We start from the raw sequence: 26849 nt of genomic DNA, 5'->3' as shown, positions 1-26849 counted from the left end.
CACCTCGCCCGGCTAGTTTTTTGTATTTTTAGTAGAGACGGGGTTTCACCGTGTTAGCCAGGATGGTCTCGAACTCCTGACCTCATGATCCACCCGTCTCAGCCTCCCAAAGTGCTGGGATTACAGGCTTGAGCCACCGCGCCTGGCCCCTGGATTATCTTTTTGATATGTTGTTGGATTCAGTTAGCTAGTATTTTGTTAAGGATTTTAGCATCTATGTTTATCAAGGATATTCATCTGTAGTTTTCTTTTTTAGTTGTGTCCTTTCCTTGTTTTGGTATTAGGGTGATGCTGCCTTCATAGAATGAATTAGGGAGTGTTCCTTCTTTCTCTGTCTTGTGGAACAGTGTCAAAAGGATTGGCACCAATTCTTGGAATGTCTGGTAGAATTCTGCTGTGAATCCGTCTGGTCCTGGACTTTATTTTGTTGGTAATTTTTAAATTACCATTTCAATCTTGCTGATTGCTCTGTTCAGAGTATCTAATTCTTCCTGATTTAAGCTACTAGGCTTGTGTTTTTCCAGGAATTTATCCACTTCTAGGTTTTCTAGTTTATGTGCATAAAGATGTTCATAGTTGCCTTGAATGATCTTTTGTATTTCTGCAGTGTCAGTTGTAATATTTCCTGTTTTGTTTCTTAGTGAGGTTATTTGGATTTTCACTCTTCCTGGTTAATCTTGCTAAAGGTCTATCGATTTTATTTTATTTTATTATTCGTGACAGGGTTTTGCTCTGTCACCCAGGCTGGACTGCAGTGGTGCAATTATGGCTCACTGCAGCCTGGACCCCCCAGACTCAAGCGATCTTCCCACCTCAGCCTCTGGAGTAGCTGGGACTACACACACATGCCACCATGCTTGGCCAATTTTTATATTTTTGTCGAGATGGGGTTTCACTAGGTTGCTAAGGCTGGTCTCAAACTCCTGGGCTCAAGTTATTCTCCCACCTCAGCCTCCCAAAGTGCTGGGATTACAGGTGTGAGCCACCCGCTCTGACCCACTGGGAACCATTTTACAGGCTGCCTGCCATAGGTTCTGGGCAGATAATACAGTAAAAGATCACTATACTGAGCAGTGACAAGTTGAGTCTAAGAAGTGATCATTATAATTCAAACCAGACAAACAATACAAACAAGTTGAACCTGTAGAAAAATCTTGAGATTATAGTGATACCACAATGAGGATGTTAATATCAAATGTGCTAGCAGACGGCAGTAATGCATACAGGTTTTAAAAATGTGTTATTACATATAAAACAGATATAAAATGATATTCATAAAATATATGTTAACTGTAAAGAAGAGTAGTGAAATTAACATACACGAATGTGCTATCCAAGGTAAGAGAACGGACAACTAATGCTTTCAAAGGCTCCAACGCCGCCTTCCTCCGCCCTCCTCTAGAGGTCGTCACCATTATGCTGAGTTTTCTGATAATTATTCACTTGTTCTTCATTGTTTTACCAGAGATATCCATATTCCTGCACAAGATACTGTTGGTTTTCCCTGCCTTTGACTTTTTATCAATGGAATCACACTGTATGTATTTCTCCGTGATTTGCTTCTTCCTCTAGAGATTATGTTTCTGAGATGTATCCACTTGATGCTTTCATAATGATGTTTTTCAGTTCCAATTAAACTTCACTAAGCTCTTCATATATTGTCCTAACACGAGAACAAACTCAGTTTTATCATTTGAGCCACCAGCTTTCTCTGGTACAACATGGTGTGACTATACTATTACACAACTCACCTATGTATGGATGGATGGACATTTGAGTTACTTCCATCTTTTTGCTACATAAATACTTCTGCTGTGAACATCACTTTACTTTTTTCCTGGTACACTTGTGCAAAACTTTCTTCAGGGGATACACCTGGGAAAGGAACTGTTGGATCAAAGGCATATCAGCTTTAAGAGACAATGCCAAATTGTTTTCCAAGGAGGTTATAGTGATTTACACTCCTATCAGCAGTTGTTCCAAATCCTATCCAATATTTGATAATGTCTTTTTTATTTTTGCCAATCTGGAAGGCATAAAATAGAATTTCATTGAGGTTTTGATTTGCATTTCACATGAGTTGTAATATGTTTTACTGCATTGCCAAATGCTATCAAGTGATCAAATGAGACTCTGAACTCTGTACTAAAGTTTTTGCCATTATCCATGCAACTATTTACAAATTGTTGTTACTTTAATACCACACCTGTGCAAATTATTTGGTTAAAAGTTAAATACATATTGTGAAGTACAATAAAGCTGGAAAAAAAGGCAAATGCAAATAATCCAAACTTGTGATAACTTAGTCTCATGCCTGTGTTGCAAGGTGGGATAAGACCTAGCCAAAGGTGAATAAAGCAAATAATTTTCATGGACATTGCACTCCTTATATATTTATTTGGGCGTATTATGTGAAGGTGTTGTAAGGGAATTAAGGGGAAAGTGAGTCATGTATGTCTAGTTTATACATAATCTTTACTGCCCTAAGGGATGTCCAAGGAAAAAAGGGGTGGGCCATTGGGAGTTGGACACATTTTGTTTCTGACACAGAGCTCAGCAGATGGTGGTGCTTTCAACATCATAAATGGAACTTGCATACTCAGAGATCAACAGTGAGGTGGTAATAAAGGAATTACTTCCTCTGGATGTTACTCTGCATTGTCGATTTGGGATTGCACACACACTAAAGTTGGGATTGATTACAATGTTAAGCTTAGTGAGATCTTGACAGGACGATACCCAAGAAACACATTCCAAGACAAGGCAAAGGGCAAATGAGCAAGAAATCAGGTGATCAGTGTCAGTTGGCAGCAGTCTGTTCTTGGAGGCAGAGCTGAAGAAACGGAATCTTCTTTTTTTTTTTTTTTGAGACGGAGTCTTGCTCTGCCGCCCAGGCTGGAGTGCAGTGGCCGGATCTCAGCTCACTGCAAGCTCCGCCTCCCGGGTTTATGCCATTCTCCCGCCTCAGCCTCCCGAGTAGCTGGGACTACAGGCGCCCGCCACCTCGGCCGGCTAGTTTTTTTTTGTATTTTTTAGTAGAGACGGGGTTTCACCGTATTAGCCAGGATGGTCTCGATCTCCTGACCTCGTGATCCGCCCGTCTCGGCCTCCCAAAGTGCTGGGATTACAGGCTTGAGCCACCGCGCCCGGCCAGAAACGGAATCTTCTAAGCATTTGGGTTCACCACGGGATCAGGCTGGATCCCTGGTGTCTGAGTTAGCCTCATTTGAGATGGAGTTGAGTATTGACAGAACAATCAGTAGAAGCTGGGTGTTCCTAAATGTTGTACTTTCAGCTTTTCTGTCAAAGTTAGCACAGACGATAGATCAAGATGACGTTTACTCATGAACTGTTGGGATATAAATTTATATTTTTCAAAGGAAATTTAAGACATCAATAACTTAGATATGTTCCTATTTTTGACCACGTAATTCTACCCCTAAGAACCTGCCCAATCAGGTGGGTTATTGTAGATGAAAGTAAAATCATTCAAATTATCTCAAGAAACATTAAGAGGCTATACAGACAAAGAAACCCAGGAAAGTCTAAGCATCCCAGCCTTAAGTGCACAGACCTGGGAGCAGCTATGGGTTTGGGCACCCCTGGGACGACATGGGCTTCTCAGTGTGCTATCTCTATTCACAGGACTTGGTTCCCCTCCTGGAAAGGAGGCTCTAGCTTTTCTTTACCATAGGACTGTGTCTTATTTCGTTTCTACAGCCCAGTCACCTTCTGGCAACACCACCTGTTGACTCTCAGCATTTCTTTCTTTGAACTCTTGATTGGTCAGATTATCTTTCCAAACCACGCAAGTAAGAGGTCTTTGACCAGTCTATGGATTGGCTGTCCTGGGATCAGATGACCTCCCTGGTCCAATCAGCTGAGGCTAAGGCTAAGAGGGGACAGCTCACCCATAGCTGCCCAATGCTGCCGTTTCCCTTGCAAAAGACAAACGGCGTGAACGGGCAAAGACTGTGATGCACATCTCTAGAAAAAGACTTGAAAAAGAGTCAGAGATAGGGACTAAGAAGTGCATGAAAGTGCGCTTGCAGCGCGCGCGCGCACACACACAATATCCAACCACAAAGTACAATAAATGACTTGCTGCTTAGGTGTGCAACAATGAGCGAAGGCACAGATTTTAAAGGCTATTGGAAAACACGAGGAAATGCTCACAAAATAATATTCCATGAAAAAAGGCTATAAAACCGCATATCCCGAATGATCAGAATTTCCAAAGAAAAAAACTGCATATTTTAAAATTTGGACGGGAAAGCTAACAGGCTAGTGGTGTGATAACTGGTGGTATAAAAATGCTTCTTTATTTGGTTACACAGCTTTCAAATGTTGCTTAACGAACAGATAGCATTTTTATAAACAAAGGAAAGACTCAGTATTAAAGTGCACGTCCCATCACTGCAACCTGGCCCTCGGGCAGCCAGCTCTCTCTTGCCCCGCGTCCGGCTTTCAGGTCCGGGAGCCCGGCCTCCCCACCTTCTCCCCGCGCGGGCCCCGCTCCTTTTCCGGCTGCCCTCGCCCCGCCCCTTCGCCTCTCCCCGCGCTCCCTCTCTCGCTCACGGAAGGCGCTTTTCGCCAAGGCCCGGATTTTTACAGCACTTCGCTTTTCTAACCCCGAAGAGTGCACGTTTGTTCGCAGGGCCAGCAAGGAGAGCCCCGCCCCGCCCGCCGCCTTTGGGGCCCTCGGACTCTGCCCGGCCCGGCCTCCCCAGGCATGGCGCCGCTGCGCTTCTCCGCCAATCTGTCCTGGCTATTCCCCGAGCTCCCCGGCCTCCCCGCGCGGCTGCGGGCCGCGGGCAGCTCGGGCTTCGAGGCTGTCGAAGTGGCCTGGCCTTACGCGGAGCAGCCCGAGGTGCTGGCGCGCGCAGCGCGAGAAGCGGGGCTGCGGCTTGTGCTGATCAACACGCCCCCGGGTGCGCCGCGGGCCGGGAGGCTGGTGGGCGAGGGGGCGCGGGCAGGGGAGTGCCCGAGTCGGGGGCTGAGGCCCGTTCTCTCTGCAGGAGACCAAGAGAAAGGGGAAATGGGGCTGGGGGCCGTCCCCGGGAGACAGGCGGCCTTCCGACAGGGGCTGGAGCAGGCCGTGCGATACGCCAAGGCCCTGGGCTGTCCCAGGTACCCCGCCTCCACCCCAAGCCCCACCCCTCTGTGACCCATGACCCTGCCGCAGGTTCAGGGAGTCGAGGACCTGAGGTCTGAGACGCTCAGAAGTCTGAGCCCACTGGCCTATCTCCGCCTCTGCGGTCCTGGTCCTTTGTAAATTGCCTTTTGTATTTTATCTGTCCTGTGCCAGTCTGTTTGCCACTCTTTCATGCTCACCCCATGCTGGGATCCCATGCTGGGAGCTCAGTCTGCCTAGGAAGATAGGAGAGTAAATATATGCAGTGATCCATTTGAGGACAGGCCTATTCCAGGAAGCTGTGGGAGCAGGGGTAAGCACCTAACCCTGTCTGGATCAGAGAAAGCTGCTTACAGGTAGTGATGCTTGGACTGTCTTCAAGGAGTGGGCATTGCTTGATGGGCAGAAGGTAAAGTATTCCCGGCAAGGTGCTGTGGCAAGAGGCAGCCTGGTGTGTTTAGCAGCGTTCCTAAGGCTGGACATGTATGTAGCCTGTTGGGGTGGGGAGGCCTGGAATGTCTGTTCAGAGCTGGATGTGGCTGATAAGATCAGGGGATGATGGGAGGAGGTGGACGGCTCAAATGGGGCTGATCAAATGTCAAATCCTGCAGAGGCCAAACAGGCTCAGAAAGAATTAGCAAGAGGGGATCACTACTGGTCAATTGTGGGGGCAGAAAAAAGATGGGAAGAGTCTAAGTAGTAGATGCAAGAAGAGGAAGTAGAGACAGCAGCACGGAATACCTAAGAAGGGCAAGCAAGGGTCAGGATAATTTTTAAAGGTGAGAATTTAGCAGGCTATAGGTTGAGGAGAAGAACCGAGGGAAGGAAAGGTGGAAAGTACCGGAGGCAGGGGGTGGTGGGTAGACGCTGAGGTGTCTGGGAAAGGGCTTCCCCTAGGCCGTCACTGAAGTGTCTCTGAAAAGTGCTGGGATGCCTGGGCATTGTGGCTCGGGTGCCATGCACTGGAGACCTGGGGAGACAGGCAAGGGCCGGCAGAGTCAGGGAATCCTGGGAGAGGTGCAGAGAGCCAAGGGAGGCAAGGCCTCCAGTCCATTTTCCTCACAGGATCCACCTGATGGCTGGCCGAGTACCCCAGGGAGCTGATCGAATAGCAGTCAAAGCTGAGATGGAGATCGTTTTTCTGGAGAATCTGAGGCATGCAGCTGGGGTTTTGGCTCAGGTGAGAAAGGTGGAAACACACATGTACTTCCATGTCTTTGTGGGTGTGCGGAGGAGGGAGTGCACAGTGGGGACAGCACGTGAGGCTGCCAGCCTAGGTCAGAGGGACAGGTGAGGGCCTTGACCAGTGACTGACTGATGGGGGACAAACTTGGGAAGGAGCTCTATTCACAGCACCCGACATGCTGCTAGGAGGACCTCGTGGGACTGCTGGAGCCCATCAATACCCGCATCACTGACCCCCAGTACTTCCTGGACACGCCCCAGCAGGGTATGACCCCAGCCCTGTCTCCTTCTGTCCCTTTTGATTCCTGTGCTCTCCTCGAGGCTCACGGCCCCCTCCCTGGCTTCTCTTACAGCGGCAGCCATCTTACAGAAGGTGGGAAGACCCAACCTCCAATTACAAATGGTAAGTGGAAGAAAGGGGGTACTTCGAAGACTGGAAGGAGGGTGGGGCCTGCGGGGTCTCGGACTGTAGTATCCTCTTCCCCAGGACATATTCCACTGGCAGATCATGGATGGGAACCTGACAGGAAACATCCGGGAGTTCCTACCCATTGTTGGTGAGAGGAGCTTCCTTTGCCCTCCCACCCTTTCAATCCCCACATCTGTTCCTCAGGCCCTGGCAGGAGCCTGGACCCCACATTTGTCCACATCTGTCCCCAGGGCATGTGCAGGTGGCACAGGTCCCAGGCCGAGGGGAGCCCAGCAGCCCCGGAGAGCTGAATTTCCCCTATCTGTTTCAACTGCTGGAAGATGAAGGCTACAAAGGCTTTGTGGGCTGCGAGTATCAGCCTCGAGGTGAGGGGTGGCCCTGGGGAAGGGAGCTCTGGAGGGACTGGACAGGGGCTGCTTTCTCCTTGTTGGCTGAGATGCCGAGGCCTCCCTCTCCCTACAGGAGACACAGTAGAGGGCTTGAGTTGGCTACGTTCATACTGGGATAGGCGGGGCCACCCAGAGGCGGCCAGCGAGGGCCTGCACACCACCCACATGCCTCCAGACAGCGAGTGAGATCCCATCTCCTCCTCTGCATTAAAGACGACCCGCTGAACATTGTCTTATGTCTCTGTTATGGGGTGGGGGGACACATAGTGTCTAACACTTCAGTTTCTCTGTTGCTTCCCTCCCACTGAGAAGCCAGTGCCAGGGTTGCTGTGGAGATGGGAGAGCTTCTGAGCCCACCTTCTCATTAAAGGATAAGAATCCCAGGGTCTGAGAGCAAAGGGACTTGACAGTGGCCACAGGTGTTTCAAAGGCAAAGTTGGGATTGGAACCCAGGTGTCATCTCAATGGGAATGTCCAGCAGTGATGTCCAAGTGGGAAGTGAAGACCCGAGGGCTCAAGGGACACAGGTGGCTGACCGTGGTCAAAGGCTGGGGGGCAGGATCAGGCAGAGGAGCTCTAGGGGGCTTTCGCCACCCCGTGTGAACTCCTGAGACTCTACCAGGTGGGCAGAAAGGAGTACCCCAGAAGGGCCCAAGGGGTCCTTGGGGTTGACCTGACCCTCTGAAGTCCTGGATGGGTCACTGGCTGTGGGTGTTTGAGGAGGGCAGTTCTCTGCCGCCAGGCTGGGACAGCAGACCCCCAAGACATAGTTACAAAGCCTTCGGTGTCACTCAGTGTCTGGCTTGCGCTGGGGCCCAGAAGGGCTGGTCAGTCCTGCCTCTGGCGGGCAATCTTGTAGACCCGTGATCCGAGGAACAGTGACATGCAGTGGTCCAGTCCACTCCCTCAGAGGAGGCGGGTCCAGAGGGTGAAACAGGCTGTGTTGATGACAGACTCCAAGTGGTGGTAGGTGGAGACTAGTTGGGCAGGGGGGCTCTCGCTGTCCTGGGGCTGTACTGGGAAGGGCTCTCGGAAAACCACTGTCAGAGACTGTGGGGAACATGGTGGGGGTGCGCTGGTGAGAGGAGAGCATGGGTGGGGACAGGAGGCAGGGCTCAGAAAGGGTGGGTACCCCAACCCAGCAGGCTCCGTACATTTGGGGTACGGCCTTCCACAAGGCTGACACAAAGCCCCCGACTTGTTCTCACCGTCTTTCCTAAGTGGGAGTCCAGAAACACCAGCACAAAGCAGTCAGTGAACTTCTGATTCAGCACAACCTGCAGTGAAAAGATGAGAAGGGGACTGAGGTCTCTCTCCCCCGAGGTGACACAGACCCTTCCACAGGGCATCCTGAGGTGAAGGGAGGATGAGGAGAGGCCTACTTCCATCTCCACACCTCACCCCGTCTGCACCCTGAGGTCACATAGAACCATGTCTCCAAATTGAGCCTCAGTCCTCATCCTCACTGGCTTGCCGGTCAGCCCATCTGAGCTGCGTCAGAATGAGGGGTAACAGTTGATCCTGGAGGCCCCACACAGAGCCTGGTACACTGAAGCCAATCAGTGGAGAGTGCTGTACCCCTGGCACAACCTCCTTGCCTCCTGTCCTGGGACTCCTCTCTGACCACCCCTGGGATTGTCCTGTCCCCTTATGTCTGTCTGCTCCCTAACACTCTGCTTGGTGATCCACCCCGGGATGATTTGCTCTCCCAAGGCTTCAGTTACCACCTGTTCACAGAGCTGCTGCCTACGACTCTCCTGAGCTTGAATCCCTGGTACCCACAAACCTTGCAGACAGTGAAGGGCCTTATGGACCCCAGACTCAGCTTCCCCCAGGTTGGACTTGTCACCCTTCCCCAAAACCCACTCCTGCTCCAGCCTTCCCACCACCCACAGGGGCACCCCCCTGTATTCACAACCGCTGACACTACTGCAGCCTCATCCTAACTGACCTCGGCTTCTCTGGGAGACCCTTCCCGCACCCTGAAATGAATCCTCTGCACAAGCGCTGTGCTGCAGGACCCCTCACCTGGCTCCACCTCCTACTTTCTCACTTGGAATCTTCTCGTAATGCCTCCTCTCTTGAACCTCAGCTCTGGCCGGGCCCATCTCTGTGGGCTCCTTAATGCCCCATGCTCCACCACCACAGCTCTCTCTACCTGTCCTTTACAGCAGCGCTTTCAAACTTCAGTGTGCACACAAATCAACTGGGGAGACTGGCAACCTGCAGATCCCGAGTCAGCAGTTTCAGATGTGGCCGGAGAGCCTGCGTTTCAGCAAGCTCCCAGGTGCTGCGGCTGCTGGTCTGTGGACCCCACTCTGAGTAACAAGGCTTTAAAGCCCACGGAGTCCTTTCTGGGGCTCCAGCCTACTGACGAAGTTCTGAGAGCTCCTTGGGTTGTCAGTTCCAGAGCCTGGCCCTCAGGATCTCAAGCCAAGGCTTGTGTTCTTGGTGAGTCTTTGAGGGCAGAGCTGCTCAGAGAATCACATACTGTAGCTCGACGCCCGGTACTGGAAGGGTTTTACATGTATCTGTGGAGTTCCATTCTGTCTAGGCCTCCAGAGCAGAGCTTGTTTGGTCAGGCTGAGGGGTGCATCTGTCTGGTGAGGATTTCTGCTATGTTTCCCTTTTCAGAGTAAGCTCAAGGGGACTTACCAGGTACTGAGTTCCCAAGTCTGGGCTTTGGAAATGGCGACAACTCTGGGGGAAGCGGCTTAGGAGAACTTTGATCAGGCTCTGGTACCAGGAGACTGTCATGGATAGGAAGCAGTCCTGGGGGAGGAGCCACAGGCCTGAGTCTTCTGTGCCAGTCACCTCAGATTCCTGTGCTCTCTGCCCTGGCTGCCAGTGGAATTCCTGGCATCTATCCCAGCTCTTTCGGGAGCCCACAGTCCCTTACCAGCTGGGGGTCGATGTCCCCAATGGATTTGGTATGGACTGCTTCTAGGAGCTCCTCTAGCTCTGCCAGAGCCAGGCGCCCCCCTAGCCGCAGTCGATCAGGCCCTGGTGGCTCCAGCAAGAAGAGGCGCTTCCAAAGGGTGTCCCGACGGCAATGCCCTCCAGCCAGCCGTACCAGCTGAGCCAGTCGTGCCCGTGCCATGCCCACCTCTGCAGCCAGTGGTGGGAACAGAGGAGCCGGTCCTGGCGCTAGAACGAGCCCTGAGGCCTCCCCAGGGCTGCCAGCTGAACTCCCAGGAGCCTCTGGCTCAGGGGGCAGTCTGGGTGGCTTCCGGAAGCGGCGCATGTCAGCAGTGAGCCTGGGGAAGAGCTCTCGCTGGCTGGTGAGCACCACGAAGAACTGTAGCCTGGGGTGGGGAGCAGGGCAGGAGAGTGGTGGTCACAGCAAGAGACACACAGGGCAGGGCGGGGCAGGCTGGGAAATGGGCGTGTTCAAGGTAGGGGATCTGCTGACCGCAGAACGTGCCGCTCAGCCTCTCCTTGCTCCTCAAAGGGTGCAGCACAGTGACAGACAAGCAGAGACACATCAAAGTCATCCTGGTGGCGAAGTCCCTCAGAATCCAGGTAGGAGCCAGAGCTGTGAAGGACAGGTTGGGGAGATGTCAACTCTGGTGTTCTAATGAAACAAACCTCACCCTGCCCAAGAAAACACGGGTCTCCCTACTGCAAGTATGTCCCAGCCCCAGCTCCTGCAGCGTGCATGCTGGATGCCCCTCCCAGCCTTACCTGTGCCATGCCGACACCAGGGCATACTCATTGTGTTCTGGGCCCCCTGGCCGGGCCATTCGCAATGGCTTCATGTGATAAGAGCTGGCATGGTCAGCCACGTAGTTGTACAGCTGGTGGGCAGCGATGAGTGGTGTGGGGAGCTCCAACGTCCCTGAGGGGTAAGTAACAGGAGACAGCAGACACTAAGCCTAGGACAGACACACTGATCTGGTGGGGCACAGGGATGGGAGTCTTTAAAGCTCTGACTGGCAGGTAGAGTGGGTCTGCTTTCCTTAGGAGCTCCTGCATTCCTGTGGAACACTGAGATGGGACAAAAGTAACTCAGAGGGCAGGGAACATGTGACATGGGGTCCAAACTCTGGTAAGAAAGACACAGGACAGAAACATGGGGACATGATATGTGTGACATGAGGTAATTAACAACATGGGACCACCTGTCCAGGGAGGTGGTTCCACCAGCCCTGACCTGGAGGCACCTGTGGCCTGTTCTTTTTTGGGTTCACTGGCTTGCCCTTGGGCACTGACCTTGGTAAATGTGATTGCGGCCGAAGTGGGGTCCGTCGGGGTGGTGGGCCAGGAAGTGTCGCAGGAAGGTGGTGAGGTGGTAGCCGTGCCGCAGCACCAGGTGGGCGCCTAGCACGTGCTGGTGCACAAGGCGCAGATGGAAGTCATAGCTGAACGAGTGCACGTGCATCAGGTCCCGCACCTTGTCACACTCCTCTGTGAACAGCATAGACAGCTGGGGAGGCGGCAGCAGGAGACAGGGTTAGGGTGTGGCTGCATTGGCTGCCCAATACATGTTTCCCTCCTTCCGCGGGAAGAAGTGCAATCTTTCCTCTGCTGCTGTGGCCCAGTGGAATGCCCTTTGCCAGAATGGTTTCTGTGGAAAGGCCTCCTCATTCTAGCCTCCCTTTTTCATACTGTATTGTAACTACTTCCATGAAACTAGAGCCATTTTGAGAAACTGGGCCATTTTGCTGTATCCCAGATTCCACTAGGGTCTGCCACAGACCCTAGATGACGACAGGCCAGACCAGGCACTGTGCTGCCTCAGGGCTACAGCTGAACACACTTTGGATGACCGACAGGGTCAGCCTGGTAGTGAATGCAGCTCACCAGAATGAGCACTGACCTAGCCAGGCCACAGCACTGGATCAGTCACTAGGCCAGCCTGCCCACTGCATTACTCTACTGCCCGGCAAATGGGACATGGAGCTATGCTGCCCACAGGACACTGGGGTGCACTGACTGTGCCTACACCTCATCCACATACCTGTGAGTTGACAGCCTGCCCCATTGGGATTCGGGAACATTCCAGGGCAAACTGTTTGACACAGAAGTAACAGCCCTGGAGGGAAGGTGAAGATGAGATCAGGAAGGCAAGAGACAGGTGGGTCTGGCTCTCTCCACTCAGTGCTCCTCCTGCTTACCTGGAATGTCAGTTCCATGAGGATGATGCCCCCAGGCAGTGCCCGCTGCAGGTGGTAGGTGGTTACTGGAGAGCTAGTACTCTGAAGAAAGGAAAAACGGGGCAAGGATTGGGGGCTCACTAGCCTCGAATCAGTAGGGTGGAAGTCCCCTGGACCCTGACTTTAATGGTGTCAGTCTGGGATCAGTGACCTCGGTACATCACTCAGGGTCAATGACCTCAGGCCGTGGGAAAGTAATTCAGCATCAGTAACTTTACCATTATATGACAAGTTACCTTGGGGCTCCCATCAGTCTTGGTTTTAGGGCAGGAGAAGGAGCCTCGACCCTCTGTTCCAAGGATAGCCATGGCCCGTGGCCGGCTGGTGCTGTAGAAGAGGAGGAGGGACAAGAGGATGAGGCAGGCAAGTGGCATGCAGTCACAGTGATCAGACCCAGAATCCGTTTTACATGGAATCATTTTGCAGGGGAGGAAACAGGCCCACAAAGGTGCCACTGTGAGTGGCAAGGCTGGGCCTGGAGTCCAGGTCTAGACTGCAGGGCCGGGCTTTCTCCACAGCAGCTGCTGCTTCAAGGGAGGCAAAAACAGTGCTCAGTAGGGAGGTGGAGTCTAAGCCTCTCTGCTACTGAGAGGGTGCGTGCTGGGCAGGAGAGAGAAGGGGGAGGGTGATGCATGTCTACGATTTGATTAGGAAAATTCAAGGAGATGCTTGATGCCTGGTTAGGTTATCTTCCTCTGAGAGGGAAAAGCTGCTGTCTTTTGATTGGGGGATGGCAGTTCCAGGCTTTAAGAGGCATATTGCTCATCACAGTTTAGTGCAAAGGATAGGGGAGAAGGGAAGCAGGGGAAGGACTGGGAAGAAGGGACCCACTCACGCCAAGGGGCTCTAGAATGCCAGAATTCTTGCTGGGGGTCAAAACCTCTGGCGGAAAAAGTGTCCCATTTAAACCTCAAGGAAACTGGGACAAGACTTAGTGATTGTTAAAGACTGGTGGGAAGGGAAGGCCTGGTTTTAAATTTTGCTGCAGAAACATTTTTTTTTTTTTAACTCAGTGTCTTGTTTTAAAAAGGAATTCAGATTTCGGGGGAAGAGCATAACTGATGGCAAGTGTGCAAATTAAAGTCCTTTAGAGAAGCTCCTAGAGCTGGGAACTGTCAAGGCAGCAAGCTGTGCAGCTCCTCCCCAGGGTAGGAGGGCCAGTCTGGCCCCTGAGATGGGATCATAGGAGAGGCAGGCACGCCTTCTCTTCCTAATGCCTGGAAGAGAGGGAAACCTGGGTAGTGGAGAGCTGGGCAGAGAAACATGGGAGAGTTAGAACTGGCTTTCTGGACTACTGGCTTGAAAAGGTTCTAACTGAAAACAGAGGAAGGAGAACATGCCTTGATAAACTCACAAATCTGGAAACACAAAAGTAGCTGTGTGTAAGGTGAACAGCTCATTTTTCGCATACAGCTACTGGGAAAGGGCAGGGAACACAGAATCTGGAGAGGAACATAGAGCACGGGCCACAACCATGGGAATCTGAGATTTAATGGTGGATGAAAAGGTGGCTGCAGAGTTGTCCCTGCGCTCAGGGGAAATGGAGGTGGTGACAGAGGGGCTGCCTACTTCCCAAGACTCAGACCTGTCAGTACTGGCCAGTGGGTGAACATGACCAAGAACAGACTGAGGACAGTGATGCAAGTAGGCCTAGCATAGAGGTCCTTGGTGAGAAAAGGACTTCCCTGGGCCAAGAACCACATCAAATCTCAGGAGAGGTCAGTGGGATGATCAGGACAGGAATCATTAAGGCCTAGATCCAGAGGCTTAGGAGTATGTACAAGATTCACATGTGCAGGCCGGACGTAATGGCTCACACCTATAATCCTAGCACTTTGGGAGGCTGAGGTGGGCAGACTGCCTGAGTTGAGGAGTTCAAGACCAGCTTAGGCAACATGGTGACACCCCATCTCTACTAAAATACAAAAAATTAGCCAGGCAGGGTGCTGTGCACCTGTAATCCCAGCTACTTGGCAGACTGAGGCACAAGAATTGCTCAAACCCAGGAGGTGGAGGTTGCAGTGAGCCGAGATCACGCCACTGTACTCCAGCCTAGGCGACGGAGCGAGATTCCATCTCCAAAAAAAATTCACATGGGGGGATGTATGCAAGCGTGTAAGTGTACAAGACATGTGTGGGCATGAGCTTTGTGAGAATGGACACAGTTCTGTGTACAAGTGTCATCATGAGTTCCACAAAGCATTCAAGGTCTGCAGGACACGTCCGAGGGCTGTGTGAAAGTATCCAAAACCCTCACACGTGTGCGAGCCTGGTGGGATGAACACGCACGGGCCCAGCCCGAGTTGTCAACATAGGACCTTGCAAAAGGAAGAAGGGCCTGTGGGGCCTCACTTGCAGTGCAGGAGAAGACAGAAGGGAAAGCAGGGACGGGCTCACCTGCGGGCAGGTGAGGGGGGCCGCAGCGGTACCAGCACAAAACCTATGCTCTGCAGATACTGCACATATTGCTGCAGGAAAGCCAAGCTCAGCTCCTTCAGCCAAGGCTCCTCACGGGCTCCCGGGGGCGACACATCCAAGGATTCACAGCTTGTGGGGGCCTCTCGGCTCCCAGACCCTGACTCAGGGCGATGGCGCCGCTGTGAGAGTAAAGATCAAGAAAGATTCTCCCCACCGTCAACCATCCTGCTGGGGATGGAAGAGGGGGGTCACTGTGGGGTAAGCAAAGGTCTCCTAGAAGTCTGGGAGTCAGCCTCACCTGCCCCTCAGGGAGTCCAGAGGTCTCTGGGGGCCCATGCAGCCAGGCAGCTGGGTCAAAGAGCATGGCTGTTGCACAGTAATGCACCAGGCGGGATGACTGCTTCAGGGTCTCCAGCTCTCCAGCCTGGGGAAACAGGGCAGTGAGCATGGAGCAGTGACAGGGCAGGATCACAGATCCTCGAGGAAGATGCAAGCTGGGGTCACTCACACTGATGGGCATGGTGGCTGGAGTAGAACGCTGCTGCCAGGTTACAAACAGGTTTTCCATCTTCATCTGGCGCTCCAGCTCTGAGGGTTGAAGGCATTAATAATAGCCCCAGGCATTGTCACCCGCTTCCTCCCAGACTCTACAGATTTCCTGTCCCTGCTACCTGTCCCAGTACCCTCACCTCTGCGCTCTGCCATCTTGATCTCTAGGAACTGTTGTCCATGGTAGGTGACAGGATCAGGAGGTCTGGGCACAGGACCAAGTATGGAGCTGGGGCGGGCAGCCGTGATATCCCTTAGGGCCTCGTCAAAGGGGAATGTGTCCAGGGGAAGGGGACCCCCACCACGAGAGGACCCACTCAGCCGGCCCTGCTCACGGCTCAGTGGGGGACTTGCACTCCGGATGAGGGTCTCCACTTCCATGGTTGGCAGCAGGAATGGGTTTGGCTCCTGAGACACGGAGCATTGCAATGGGTTCACAGCCTTTGCCCTCGGACCCTCTCTCTCATCCCATGGCTTCCTCTCTCAGATTCTCCCTCCCCACTACCTCTGCCCTCAGTCTGTCCCATCTTTCCAGCTTCTGAGCTGGTTTTTCCTTTAACTGACCCCTCAGTAGCCAAAACTATAGGAAGAGCCAGAGCAGCAGGCACCTTTTCGTCTCGCACGGGGAAGTCCAACTGGCCATAATGATGGAAGAGTCCAAGCTTCTGGCTGAGTAAGCAGAAGATGAGATGGGCTCGTGCATTCTGCCACTGCACCAGGCGAACCAGTGCTCGGCCCAATGCTGCCCCCAGGTCTGGAGCCCAGTTGTAGGTCAGCAGCTGTAGCTGGAGGTCGGGGATCAGGGTCAGTGAGATTATGGAACCCCTCTTCCCACCCAGTCCCTGGCCCCATATCTACCTTCTTGTCCACGACCTGCAGTAGCAAGAGCCTCTGCCGGGGAGCATTTCGCCCTGAGCTCCCATCACCTCCTGGCTCGAAGCGCTGCATGGCTTTGGCAGCTACAGGGTGGGGGAGGGGCACAACAGAGGCCTGGGAACAGATCCCCCTTGATCCCACCCTCCCCTCTGCAAGGTTGGAGACCCCACCAGTTACTCTTAGCCTACCCCACAGGCCATGCCCTCACCCTGCTGTGTTGGTCTCCTCCACTGCAAGAAGTTCCTTCCCAGTAGCAGCAGACGCCGCTCAGCTGCAGGGCGGGGAGACGGGCCCAGTTGCCCAGGGGAACAAGGGCTGAAGATCTCTGGCTCCGAACCCCTATTGAAAGGGAGGGCAGACAGAAAGGCCATCCATGACACCACTCCCTGGCCTAGTCTTCACCTCCCTGGGCCTTGTTTCCACCTCTCCTAGCTCAGTTTCCTCAGGTTTGGCTTCCTATAGGCCCAGCTTTTAGCAAGTTTAGGGGAGTTCCCTTCAATTCTATAGGATCTACACTCACAAACGCTGCTCAAAGATGCGGACACTGGTGTCTCCAGCCATTGAGGTGACTAGTGCGGTGAACTCAGACAGGATGGATGGAAGGAGGAACCGGGACACCATGTGGGTGGAGCTTCTGGACACTGAGGCACAACCTGGGAGGCAGAGGAGTCACTATGGAGCTGCAGGATGGAGACCAGGCTGGGGTTGAGGGATGGGAGGGGAGGCTGGGGTCTCACCAATCTGAACCATAAACTCCATCCAGCGCCGAGCAGCACGGGCAAACACAGGATGAAGGGTCCCCACCTCACCCTCTTCTAGCTGTGTGGTCCGGCGTCTGAAAGACAGTGGGAGTAAGAGCCTCATGTCCATACATGAGACTTGTATGTTTATACAGACCACGGCCCATCTGTGACTTCACAGCCATACTCTCCCAGGGCAAAATACCACCACACACACACCTTTGTCTCTGGGCTCCAGAATCTGAGCCCGGTGCCCGCTCAGCTCCACCGGGAGTCCGAACACTCTCGGTTTTGTGACGCCTCCGGCCCCGAGTGTCTTCTGGCCGATCCAGGACAATGTCATCAGTTGTTTTGGGGGAACCCAAATCCCCACATTCTGTTTTACTCTGGGGGCAATGCAGTGAATGAGGAAGGGCTACTGGGAAGAGGAAAGGTGTGGGATGGAGGCACTATGGAACAGCAGTGAGCTAGGAGGACTCAGAGGTCTGGGTTCAGACCCTAGCTTCCCCAAGGGCAGGCTAAGGAGCCCTGTGCAGGTTACTTAACTTTCCTGAGCCTCACCTTCCTCACTGTAAAAGCTCTACTTATCTTGCAAGCTGTTGTGAGGATCCGACAAGAAAAATGGAAGTGAAGGTACATAGTAAGTTAAGGCTCCCTCTACATCAGTGAGAACTGCCACATTCTGCAAACTCTAGTCCAAAAGACAGAGCAGTTTTTGCTTTGTTTTTTTAAGAGAGTGTTTCTATGTTGCCCAGGCTGGAGTGCAGTGGCCATTAATAGGCATGATCACAACATACTACAGCCTTGAACTCTCGGCCTGAAGCAAAATCCTCCTACTCCATCCTCCTGAGGAGCTGGGACTAAAGGTACATGCCATGGTGTCTGGCAGGACAGAGCAGTTTTATATGGAAGGAGACTGTGGCAAGGCCTATAGGGGACTGGCAGGCAGGAGGGAGTGTAAGAGGAGCTAGGAGGCAGGCAGAAAGGTAGATGCCCACTTAACCACTTCCTCCCATTACCAGCATATCCCAGAAGCTACGCCGGCCAGCTTTGCTGGGTGGAGTCACAGGCTCCCCAGGGACAGGGGCAGGGGGAAAGGTGCTAGCTCGGCCTGCAGAGTTCCTAGTTTCCAACGATCCGTTCCTGAGACTTCCTGTGGACACCAGATATTACAGACACCCATCACTGATCATCAATCCCCATTCCAGAAAACTGAATCTCAAGACTGGTATGACAGTGACCTGCCTCCTACGTCTACCTGTCAGTGAATGACAGTATATACAACTGATAGTGTGCAGCCGCATGTGTTAGTATGAAGTGAGCTTCTGATGCAACAGCCCTGTCTAAGTGGGTGAGCAGCTGCAGCCATTCACTGCTGCCAGTGTAGCACCTGGATGATGCACAGACAAGCTCATGGACAACTGTAAGTAAGTGATTCTGATGTAGTAGTTTTCTGTCATGCTTCCCCTAAACCCCATCTTTGTACCCGCACCTGCCACACTGTCTTGCCTGGATCTGTGACATTCTCTGGACCCCAAGGACCTCTTGACTTGCGTACCTGGGGGTGTGTCCTCTGTACATAGTGAAGCTGGTAGCAGCTGAAGCTCGATGATGGCATCGGCCAGGGCCTGGCGAGCTGCTCCTCGGAACTTCTCCTCCAGCTGCACAATACTGATGTTCCCCTTTTCCCACACATCCAGTCGAAGCCGTGGGGCCCCATTCTGAGCTGGAAGGAGAACAGGGGACCCTAGATCCCCCTCTACTCACTACCCTTACCTCCCACAGCAATAACTGAACACCTCATCCTCTGACCAAGCTGTCCCACCTGAAGAACCATCCACAACCGGGCAGCGGATGACCTGGGTCAGTTGCTCAAATTCCTCCTCTCGCGGTGGGTCTGGGGGTCCCGGAGAGGAGGGGGGCCACAACGCCACTGACAAGGGGGCCCCTCCTTCATCCACAAAGGCTAGAGTGATGCAGGCAACCCCTGGGTAGAAATCCATAGGAAGGTTCAGCTGTGGGACTTGCAGACCACCCCTCCCAAGACCCTCCACTCAGCTGCAAGCCTGGGAAAGGTCCTCTCAGCAACAAGATGACAAAAGGCTTTCCCTCACCTGGTGGTGCCACAGGCCCGTGCCCTGCACCATACCTTTGCCCCCAGTGCCCTGTCCACCAGGCTTGTTATACAAGTAGATGTCCAAGTCAGGGAGGCCACCCTGTGGTGGGAGTGGATGCTGGGGAAAGAACAGCCACAGAGCACTAAGACCAAGCAAATGGACAAAACCCTCAGGGATGGGTGCCCACAGTGGGGAACATGGTGCAGGTAGACATGGGAGCACGAGAAGACACAGGTGGGTAATAATGGTCCCCAGGGGGCACGGGTATACCCAGGTCCATGGACAAAGGTACATATAGTGGTATCTGTAGGAAAGAGTCAGTAAGGGTGTGCGTGGGGCAGGCGGCAGGGGTGCACATGAGTGTGGAGAGAGATGAGTGCAATCTCACTTGGAAGTGGTTCCGGCTGTTGCTATCTGTGTACTTGGGAGAGTGCAGGAAGATGAGCAAGTTCTGCCGTAGGTACCACGCCAGGGCTGGAAGCCAGGGCCTGCAGGACGTGGGTAGGGCCAGATGCAGCACCTCTGAGGGGAGACTTCCAGGGGGCTGGATGAACTGCAGAGTGGGAAGAAGAGGGCAGAGCTGAATGCAGAAGTTCCAGCCTAGACTGTCCCAGCACCTGTGGCTGAGTCTGGGAAGGATGCTGGTGCCTGGAGGGGAGCTGACCTCCACATCAGCTGGTGTTAGCTTGCAGTTCCGAACAAGCATGACTGTGATGACATCCAGTGTGGCCTCATCCAGGCGCCGACACAGAACTCGCACGAGCTCATCCGTGATCTCAGGACCTTGACACAGCCATGGTGGGAAGGTGGGGACACTGGTAGAGGAACCAGCTACTCCCATAGCAACCCTAAGATGCCAAACTCAAAACAATTCCCTGTATACTAGAGGCAGTGTTACGAATGCGGGCTCTGGAGGTAGCCAGCACTAGGTTCCAATTCTGCCAAGCTACTCACTATGTGACTGTGGATACTTTTTGAGTTTTACTCTCAAAACCTCAGCGCCTTCATCCATAAAATAAGAATTATAATAGCATCATCCTCATAAGTTTGTTGCAAGAATTACACTAGAAGTTATTTAACAGTCTCAGCCCAAGACCAGCATGTTAACTGAGCTATAGATATTAGCTGGAAAATCCAGTTGCCTACTGAACACCTCGGGCAAAATATATCACAAATAACCATCCTCTTCACCCCGAACCCAGTCTGGTATCAAGCCGGTGGCACCACCAGTTCTCCAGTCACCCCAGCTCCCCTTCCCCAAGCTGCGCCTCAATCAACTGCAGTCCTATCCCTGAACATGGCAGAAGCCAGTCCCTTCCCATGCAGCTCCTGCTTGTGGAAAGCCCTGAGCACAGCAGGAACTAGAGGAGGGGCCCAGGGCGGAGTAATACGAGGTTCTAAGAGAAGTCCCAGAGGGTCTGGAGCCTCCAGCTAATATTTATGGCTCACTTAATATGTGCCAGGTCTTGGGCTGCAACTGTTACATAACTTCAGTGTAATGTTTGCAAGGTTCTAAGAGAAGTCCCAGAGGGTTCTGGAGCCTCATGTGGCCACTCCCCTACCCCCTCCTCAGACCTTACCTGCCTGCCCAACACCATGGACCAGCAGCTGGATATGTCTGTCCACTTGGCCCACAGGACGAGCAGCATCTGAACTGCGGCTGGAGGCCATGTCTAAGGGAGAACGAGGACCCTATAGAGAAAACTGTGGTCAGGGTCCTGGCTCCAGAGAGCAAAATGCAAGGGGCACACAGGGGCATCAGGCAGTGGGAGTGATACATGCCGAGGCTTCCTCAGAGTAGATGGGCTCTTGGCTTCGGGACAGAGCGAGGGAAGGGGGCAACGCATCCCCTTTCCATGGTCGGTCACTGCAGGATGTCTCCAGGAGCCTGGGAGAGAGCAGCATGTCTTTGGACATGCCTCCTCCCATGCCATCCTTAACTCATGCCCTACCCACCTTCCAAGGGCCACGTACCGAAGATAGTACACAGCCTTCGTTGCTCGTTCCTGATAAACAAACATGTTTTTCCGGTTCACCACAGAGAAGGCATTGAGCACAGAGCGCAGGGCCTGGATGGCTGGGGAAGTAACATGGGCTCAGGAGACTGCCTTTTCCAGATCCTTCCAATGCTCACCTGCCCTGTCATGCCAATCACATACCCCGAGAGACCCCCATGCTGGGTCCCATTTTGAGGCGTGAATGGACTCGGATCACAGTTCCCCACACAACATCACAGGAGAAATGGCCAGGGACAAACTGCATTGTGGCTGCCAGGTACCCTCGGGGCGCACAGCTCTCATCAGCAGCATAATCTGGGGGAAGGGGAGCAGGGATTAGAAATGGGACACGCCACCCTCTGCCCTCCACAGACTTCTCACCTGGGAACTGGCATACTTGCCCTCTCCTCCAGACCTGTCCCTGATTACTGCAGATAAATGATGATCATTTTGGGTAACACAACAGGGCCAGGCAGACACATGCCCTTAGGAACACAGGTCATAACACAAAGGCTTCTAAAAGTATCTCAAGGAGACTTAGAGAAGGAGCTAAGGAGAGGTAACAAGGCAGACAAAGCATGAGGAAATCCTCAAGATCATGCCAAAAGATTCTGACCCTGTCATATGTGTCAGTAGCACTGTAGCACTATGTCCTCCGGGGAGTTCCAACAGTAACCTCATTAAAACCAAAAGGGTATGGCTGCTTATGCACGCCAGCTGCAGAGGAGGGATAAACTGTGTCCTGGGCTTTAGAGGACAGAAGCGCCAACAAACCCAAAGGGTAGTGTGGCAGTACACAGGAGCCCATGGCCACAGTACAATGCCTCCTTTGACCCTTTTCAGGTTTCCAGGGAGCCTTGTGGTGGATCAAAGTGGCAGTTTTGCTCTCAGAGAAGCCGCTGTCAAGTGTGAACAGCACACAGGCTACCCACGAGGCTGCAGTTTCTGTGTAGAGGCAGAGGCTCTGGAATGGAATGCTGGTTGCTAAGGGTTTCAGGGAAAAATTCTGGAGAGACTAAAATGAGGAAGGGCTGTGTCTGGGTTCTGACTGGTCTTACATCTCAGGCTGCCGGAAGTCATTTTGAAGTAAAAGTGTTCGCCTGTCCTAGCGCATCTTCAATTTGCAGAAGATGCCTTCGAAACCATGGGAGTCCACTAATTATGGGGACTCTGCTTTGATAAGGAGGAGATCCCAGCATATGCTGAGAGATGCACTCTCCTACAGATGTCAGAAACATTTGTCTACAGACTTGCTGAGAATGTTAAAAATAATGAGTAGTCTGATTTTACTTTTAAACCAGAGAAGAACTGCAAAGGAATGTTATGGTTCAGCTTGTCCTCCATCCATTTGTGTGAGAGGTTATCAGGAGTAAGAGAAGGGAGAAATGTTGAGACTTCAGTTACTATCTCGAATGGATTATCGTGTTCCCTTACCATGACCGGAAATCCCAAAGCAGTCCTGTGGCTGCCTGTCTGGAGGAACAGCCAATTAGAAGGCCAATTCTACTGGCCTTCAGGCTCCTCCCCTCTGGATTTCTCTTACATGGGAACTGGCCTGCTTGTCCTCACTCCCCCAAACTCTTCATTCCTGTCTATTTCCCTGCCAGGGAAAGACGGTCATTCTGGGTAACGAGACAGGGCCAGGCAGAGGCAGGCTCTTAGGAAGACGGATCATGGCCTGATGCCCCTTCAATCATCTCTCCTCTTCTGTATTCTTCAACCTCTCCCTCTCCACTGGCTCTTTCCCTATAGAATATAAACACGCTCAAGTCTCTACTTTATTTTAAAGCTCCTTCCTTGCCCCCATCTTCCTTTAGTTACTGCCGTATCTATTTTCTGTCTTCCTGCCAAGCTACTTGCAAGAGTAGTTATTCTCTGCCCCACCTATCACCCTCTTTCACTTTTAATTTCATCTGCCTTCTATTCCCATCTCTCTACTGAAAGTACTTCCATGAAAATCACTGACGTTCATCAGCCAATGACGTTCAGCAGCCAAGTTCAGTGATCCTTTCCTGTCCCATCCTTCTTGCTCTCTCTCTAGTACCTGGCACTGATGACCAAGTAATGAGGACTCTGCCCTCAGCTTTCACCAGAGTATTCAGTAAAAGAAAGGGCAGCAGCACTGCCTTGTGAGGGAGGCTCGTGGGTGGGATCTCACCATCACTGGGCAGTGGTGCCCGCTGACGGGAGTGGAAGGGAGTCTCGCTGCGCCACAGATCTTCTTCACTCTCAGCCACCAGAAGAGAGTTACACACGTGGCTGTCATGAAGGTCTTGAAGAAGCAGTCGCTGGGAGAAGGAGCACGAGGTCAGGGAACGGAAATATCTCCTCCTAAGTGGGTGGTGGTGGTCAGGGGTGATCAAATGCCAGAGAAAATGACCACTATCACTGGGGATTGGAGGTCAACAAGAGTATCAGTCATCACTGAGAGGTCAGAGCTCAGGCCTCTGAGAGTGATTCTCAGTCAGGGACACTTGCCCCTTTAGCGCCAGAATCTCTTCACCATCCTTCGGGTCTCAGCTTAAAAATCACTTCCTCTAAGAAGCTTCCCCTGATACTTCAGATGGTCAGATTCCTGTTACATGCTTTCATAGCAGCTTCTACTGTTCCTTCTAGGATTCTTCACAATTGTAATTGAAATAAGTTGTGTAATTCAGTTGTTCAGCTGTCCCCCATTCTACACAAACTCCACAGAGTTACAGCGTCCCTCTGTCTGGGTCACTAGTATATCACTAATGCTAGCACAGTGCAATGAGAGGGAGTATCTCATGGTTACTGGGATGGTTTGAGAGAGTAACCCACTGTTACTGGGGGTGGGTTGTGGAGCACTCCCAAGGTTGTAGGGAGCTGGGGGAGAAACAGCATCCTACTAACTGGGGGAGTCAAAGTCTTTCCATAATTATTGATTCTGAAATGGACCAATAGCCTCTGAAAACCAAGTTCTTAGAAATTTGGTTCTCATCTCTTCTGTCTCAGGGCCTGGAGAGTCCTGCCCCTTACCTGGTTGACCTCCCTGCAGATTTCCCCAACTCGCCTCACCAGGAGCTGCTGCAGGTGGCGACACTCAGTGCCTGTCCCCCCATCCTCCCGAATCAGGCTCCTGGGAAGGAAGGATAATCTGACCAGAACTGCAGTGAGGAGTTATATGTAATGGCATGATATGTATATATGACGTAACTGCAGTTATATGTATCACGAAGGGGAGGGAAAGTCATGGAGGTGGGGCCAAGGGAAACCATGAAAAGGGAGCAGGCTTGGACAGAGGTAAACTTGGTGGGAAATGGAAGAGACGGAATTCTCAAGAGCAGTTCTGGATGCCGAGGCTCCACACTTGCTTCACCAGCTCCCATATGGGCACCACACTGAGGCTCCTTTATGCTATGCACCTCTTCTTTCTTCTCAAGTCTTCGTCAGAATGGTGGTTTTCCTTTCTTCTCAACCCCACCTTACCCTGCACATCCCACCCACCTCTGAGATGACAGCAATAGTAAACCGATGCCTATGCAGGAATCCAGGCTTTGTCACTTACTATGGCCTTGGGCAAGTATTTAACTGACCTGTGCTTCAGTTTCTTCACCCAAATGGTAAGGATATTAATACGCCATAGGGTTGTTATGTAGATAAATGAGTGGATTCATGTAAGCACCAGAACAGTGCCTACCACACAGTATGCACCTGATAAATATTAGCTATTATGCCTTATTATTTTTTTTGAGACAGTGTCTTGCTCTGTTGCCCTGGCTGGAGTAGAGTGGCACAATCTCATTCACTGCAACCTCCACCTCCCAGGTTCAAGATTCTTCTGCCTCAGCCTCCCAATTAGCTGGGACTACAGGCGCCTGCCACCACGCCCAACTAATTTTTGTATTTTTAATGGAGACTGGGTTTCACCATGTTGGCCAGGCTGGTCTCGAACTCCTGACCTCAAGTGATCCGCCTGCCTCGGCCTCCCAAAGTGCTGGGATTACAGGCGTGAGCTACCACGCCCAGCCTTATTATGCCTTATTTTTATACATGAACTTCTGAAGCTGCTGTGAACCTTAGATGTTGTTAATGCTCAGCTAGAAGCCAAAATCCTTCAGCTTTTTGACTCCTATAAGACAGTTGAATGTGATCTTAGCTGTAAGATGTGGAAAGTGATTAGGAGCCACCAACCTAAGAATACAAGTTGGATCTCTACCCAAGCTCTCAGTCCCAAGTCTTACTTCTAACACTGGAGGGAGGTACTGTGGGAGCAGAGAGAAGAGGTTAATGGGAGCGTGAGGGTGCAGGCCCTGGCTTCTACTTACCGTGCATGTGCATACACTTCTACACGGTCCTGCAGGACCCGGACAATGAGCCAGAAGTCAGGCAGGCAGGGCCCAGGGAGGCCTGAGAGTGAAGGCTGTGGAGGTGCTGGCCCAGGTGGAGTCCGCAATGTGAAGGGGGCCTTCTCACCAAGGGTGTCATTGGGACCCTCACTGTCTGAGCCACTGCTGCCACCATCATAACCTGTGTCAGATGCACTGAAGGTCAATACCATCCGAAGCTGGGCCTGACTCACCTGATCCTCCAGGTGCATCCAGCTTGATGCACTTCAGATTAGTCCCTTCTGATGCCTCCTGCCCAGACCTTTCCCAGTGCAGCCCTAAGCCCACCTCCCATCAGCTTAGAGTCCTTCACCCCTCCCCCCAGCTTACCTAAGTGGTCTGAGTCCACACTGCCCTGACTGGACATGAGACTTAGTCCCCGGCTGGGCCCAGGCTGACTCCCTGGATAGAGAAGGAATATGCCTGGAGCCTCTCTCAATCCTGTCTAGGGCCTCCCTCCAAAAATGGAAGCATGGTCAGGGATCTAGTCCTGGCCCCCAGACTTTGCGGCCCAAGTCCTCTCTTACCTCCCTGTGGCATGCTGGGCAGGCTGATGGGGGGGACACCCTCAGAATCCTCTGGGGACCCAGGTGCTTGGGGGCTGGCTGTCAGGGTCTGAGAAATAGGAAGTCAGGACTGAGGTATAGGCCCCACACACCCACCACCCCCCTCCATTCCCAGGTGAGACTCACCTCCCCTTCGATGCCTTCAGCCCTGTCCTCGTGACTGTGCCAAGCCCAGGCTGCTGAAGAAGGCTCCCCATGGGACCCACCTGGCTGTTGGCCAGCTGCCACAAAGAAGAAGCCACTGTCAGGGTCTTCAAGAAGAACATGGCCAGGGAGATGGAGGCGACGAAACTCCTAGAGAGCAGGAGCCAAGATCACAGTTTAGGCAGGGCAGCCCTCCCTACACATGGTGAGCTACACTTCCTCATGAGACGCTCCTAACTACCTGGTAAAGCAGATGCTGGCATCCCCACTGCTGAGGTAAGAAAAGGTTCAGTGACTTGCCTAAGGTTCAACAGGAGCAGTGACCAGGTTGGGAGCTGGGTTTCTTTCCACTGAGTTGGGCTGCCAAGCACAGGGGTGAGGGCAGACGATGTGGTCAGTAGGGAGACAGGAGGGGTAACTCTATGAGCTCGAACTAACAGAGGGCCTTCCAGTCCTGTGCCTGGGACCCAGGGAAGGACGGGCCCCAAGGTGACCCTGCAGTGTTCTGAGGGCAACTTACCTCCTTGAATTGTGTGAGGGAACGCTCTGGCCCAAATACAAAACTCAGTGGCAGAGTTTGGCGAAGGCAGGTGGAGCGTCCAGGAGAGCTATGGATATGGGCAGCTGCGCGGTGCAGGGCAGGGCTCTGGGGGATGCCCCCTCTTCGGAGTGCCCCCACCATCTCATCTTCCAACAACCAGCGGATCTACGGTTAGACAGCAAGTGACAAGGGCACCTCCCTTGCTTCCTTGGGCATCCCCTCAACCCAGACTAGAAGATACTTTGTCTCACAGACTGA

The 26849-nt window shown here is 52.6% G+C and overlaps 2 protein-coding genes across 3 annotated transcripts in view; one reads left to right on the top strand and one right to left on the bottom strand.

The window, feature by feature from the left end:
- Positions 1-4300: 4300 nt before the first annotated feature.
- The window catches only part of SZT2 (seizure threshold 2 homolog (mouse)), a 64778-nt gene continuing 42229 nt past the window's right edge, over positions 4301-26849 (bottom strand). Inside the window, exons 35-71 of the mRNA XM_011945543.1 lie at positions 26571-26756; positions 26033-26200; positions 25868-25955; positions 25671-25742; positions 25281-25482; positions 23992-24091; positions 23150-23279; positions 21154-21306; positions 20969-21071; positions 20777-20882; positions 20575-20686; positions 19659-19777; positions 19383-19547; positions 19027-19111; positions 18703-18864; positions 18436-18603; positions 17897-18030; positions 17097-17263; positions 16875-16972; positions 16658-16790; positions 16346-16476; positions 16120-16220; positions 15870-16046; positions 15402-15669; positions 15221-15300; positions 15011-15136; positions 14692-14891; positions 12531-12621; positions 12256-12336; positions 12099-12173; positions 11351-11564; positions 10823-10976; positions 10551-10673; positions 10038-10443; positions 9794-9910; positions 8347-8415; positions 4301-8188 (exon numbers count right to left, since the gene is read on the bottom strand). Coding sequence (XP_011800933.1) covers positions 8045-8188; positions 8347-8415; positions 9794-9910; positions 10038-10443; positions 10551-10673; positions 10823-10976; positions 11351-11564; positions 12099-12173; positions 12256-12336; positions 12531-12621; positions 14692-14891; positions 15011-15136; positions 15221-15300; positions 15402-15669; positions 15870-16046; positions 16120-16220; positions 16346-16476; positions 16658-16790; positions 16875-16972; positions 17097-17263; positions 17897-18030; positions 18436-18603; positions 18703-18864; positions 19027-19111; positions 19383-19547; positions 19659-19777; positions 20575-20686; positions 20777-20882; positions 20969-21071; positions 21154-21306; positions 23150-23279; positions 23992-24091; positions 25281-25482; positions 25671-25742; positions 25868-25955; positions 26033-26200; positions 26571-26756 — 5208 coding nt within the window. The 3' untranslated portion in view covers positions 4301-8044. The remainder of the gene's footprint in view (positions 8189-8346; positions 8416-9793; positions 9911-10037; positions 10444-10550; positions 10674-10822; positions 10977-11350; positions 11565-12098; positions 12174-12255; positions 12337-12530; positions 12622-14691; positions 14892-15010; positions 15137-15220; positions 15301-15401; positions 15670-15869; positions 16047-16119; positions 16221-16345; positions 16477-16657; positions 16791-16874; positions 16973-17096; positions 17264-17896; positions 18031-18435; positions 18604-18702; positions 18865-19026; positions 19112-19382; positions 19548-19658; positions 19778-20574; positions 20687-20776; positions 20883-20968; positions 21072-21153; positions 21307-23149; positions 23280-23991; positions 24092-25280; positions 25483-25670; positions 25743-25867; positions 25956-26032; positions 26201-26570; positions 26757-26849) is intronic.
- HYI (hydroxypyruvate isomerase (putative)) lies at positions 4563-7918 on the top strand. Of its 2 annotated transcripts, none has more exons than XM_011945526.1 (8): positions 4563-4931; positions 5019-5130; positions 6200-6314; positions 6506-6584; positions 6673-6722; positions 6807-6876; positions 6980-7114; positions 7212-7918. In XM_011945526.1, exons 1-8 carry the CDS (start codon positions 4733-4735, stop codon positions 7322-7324), a joined length of 873 nt encoding a protein of 290 aa, XP_011800916.1. In that variant the 5' UTR covers positions 4563-4732; the 3' UTR covers positions 7325-7918. The 2 variants fall into 2 exon arrangements, with proteins under 2 accessions (XP_011800916.1, XP_011800920.1); XM_011945530.1 differs by having other exon boundaries at positions 6980-7096; positions 7212-7368.

The sequence above is a fragment of the Colobus angolensis genome, unplaced genomic scaffold, assembly GCF_000951035.1.
Source record: "Colobus angolensis palliatus isolate OR3802 unplaced genomic scaffold, Cang.pa_1.0 Scaffold106, whole genome shotgun sequence".
Taxonomy (NCBI): domain Eukaryota; kingdom Metazoa; phylum Chordata; class Mammalia; order Primates; family Cercopithecidae; genus Colobus; species Colobus angolensis.
The sequence above is the reverse complement of the archived record's forward strand: the minus strand, read 5'-3'. Positions and strand labels throughout refer to the sequence as shown.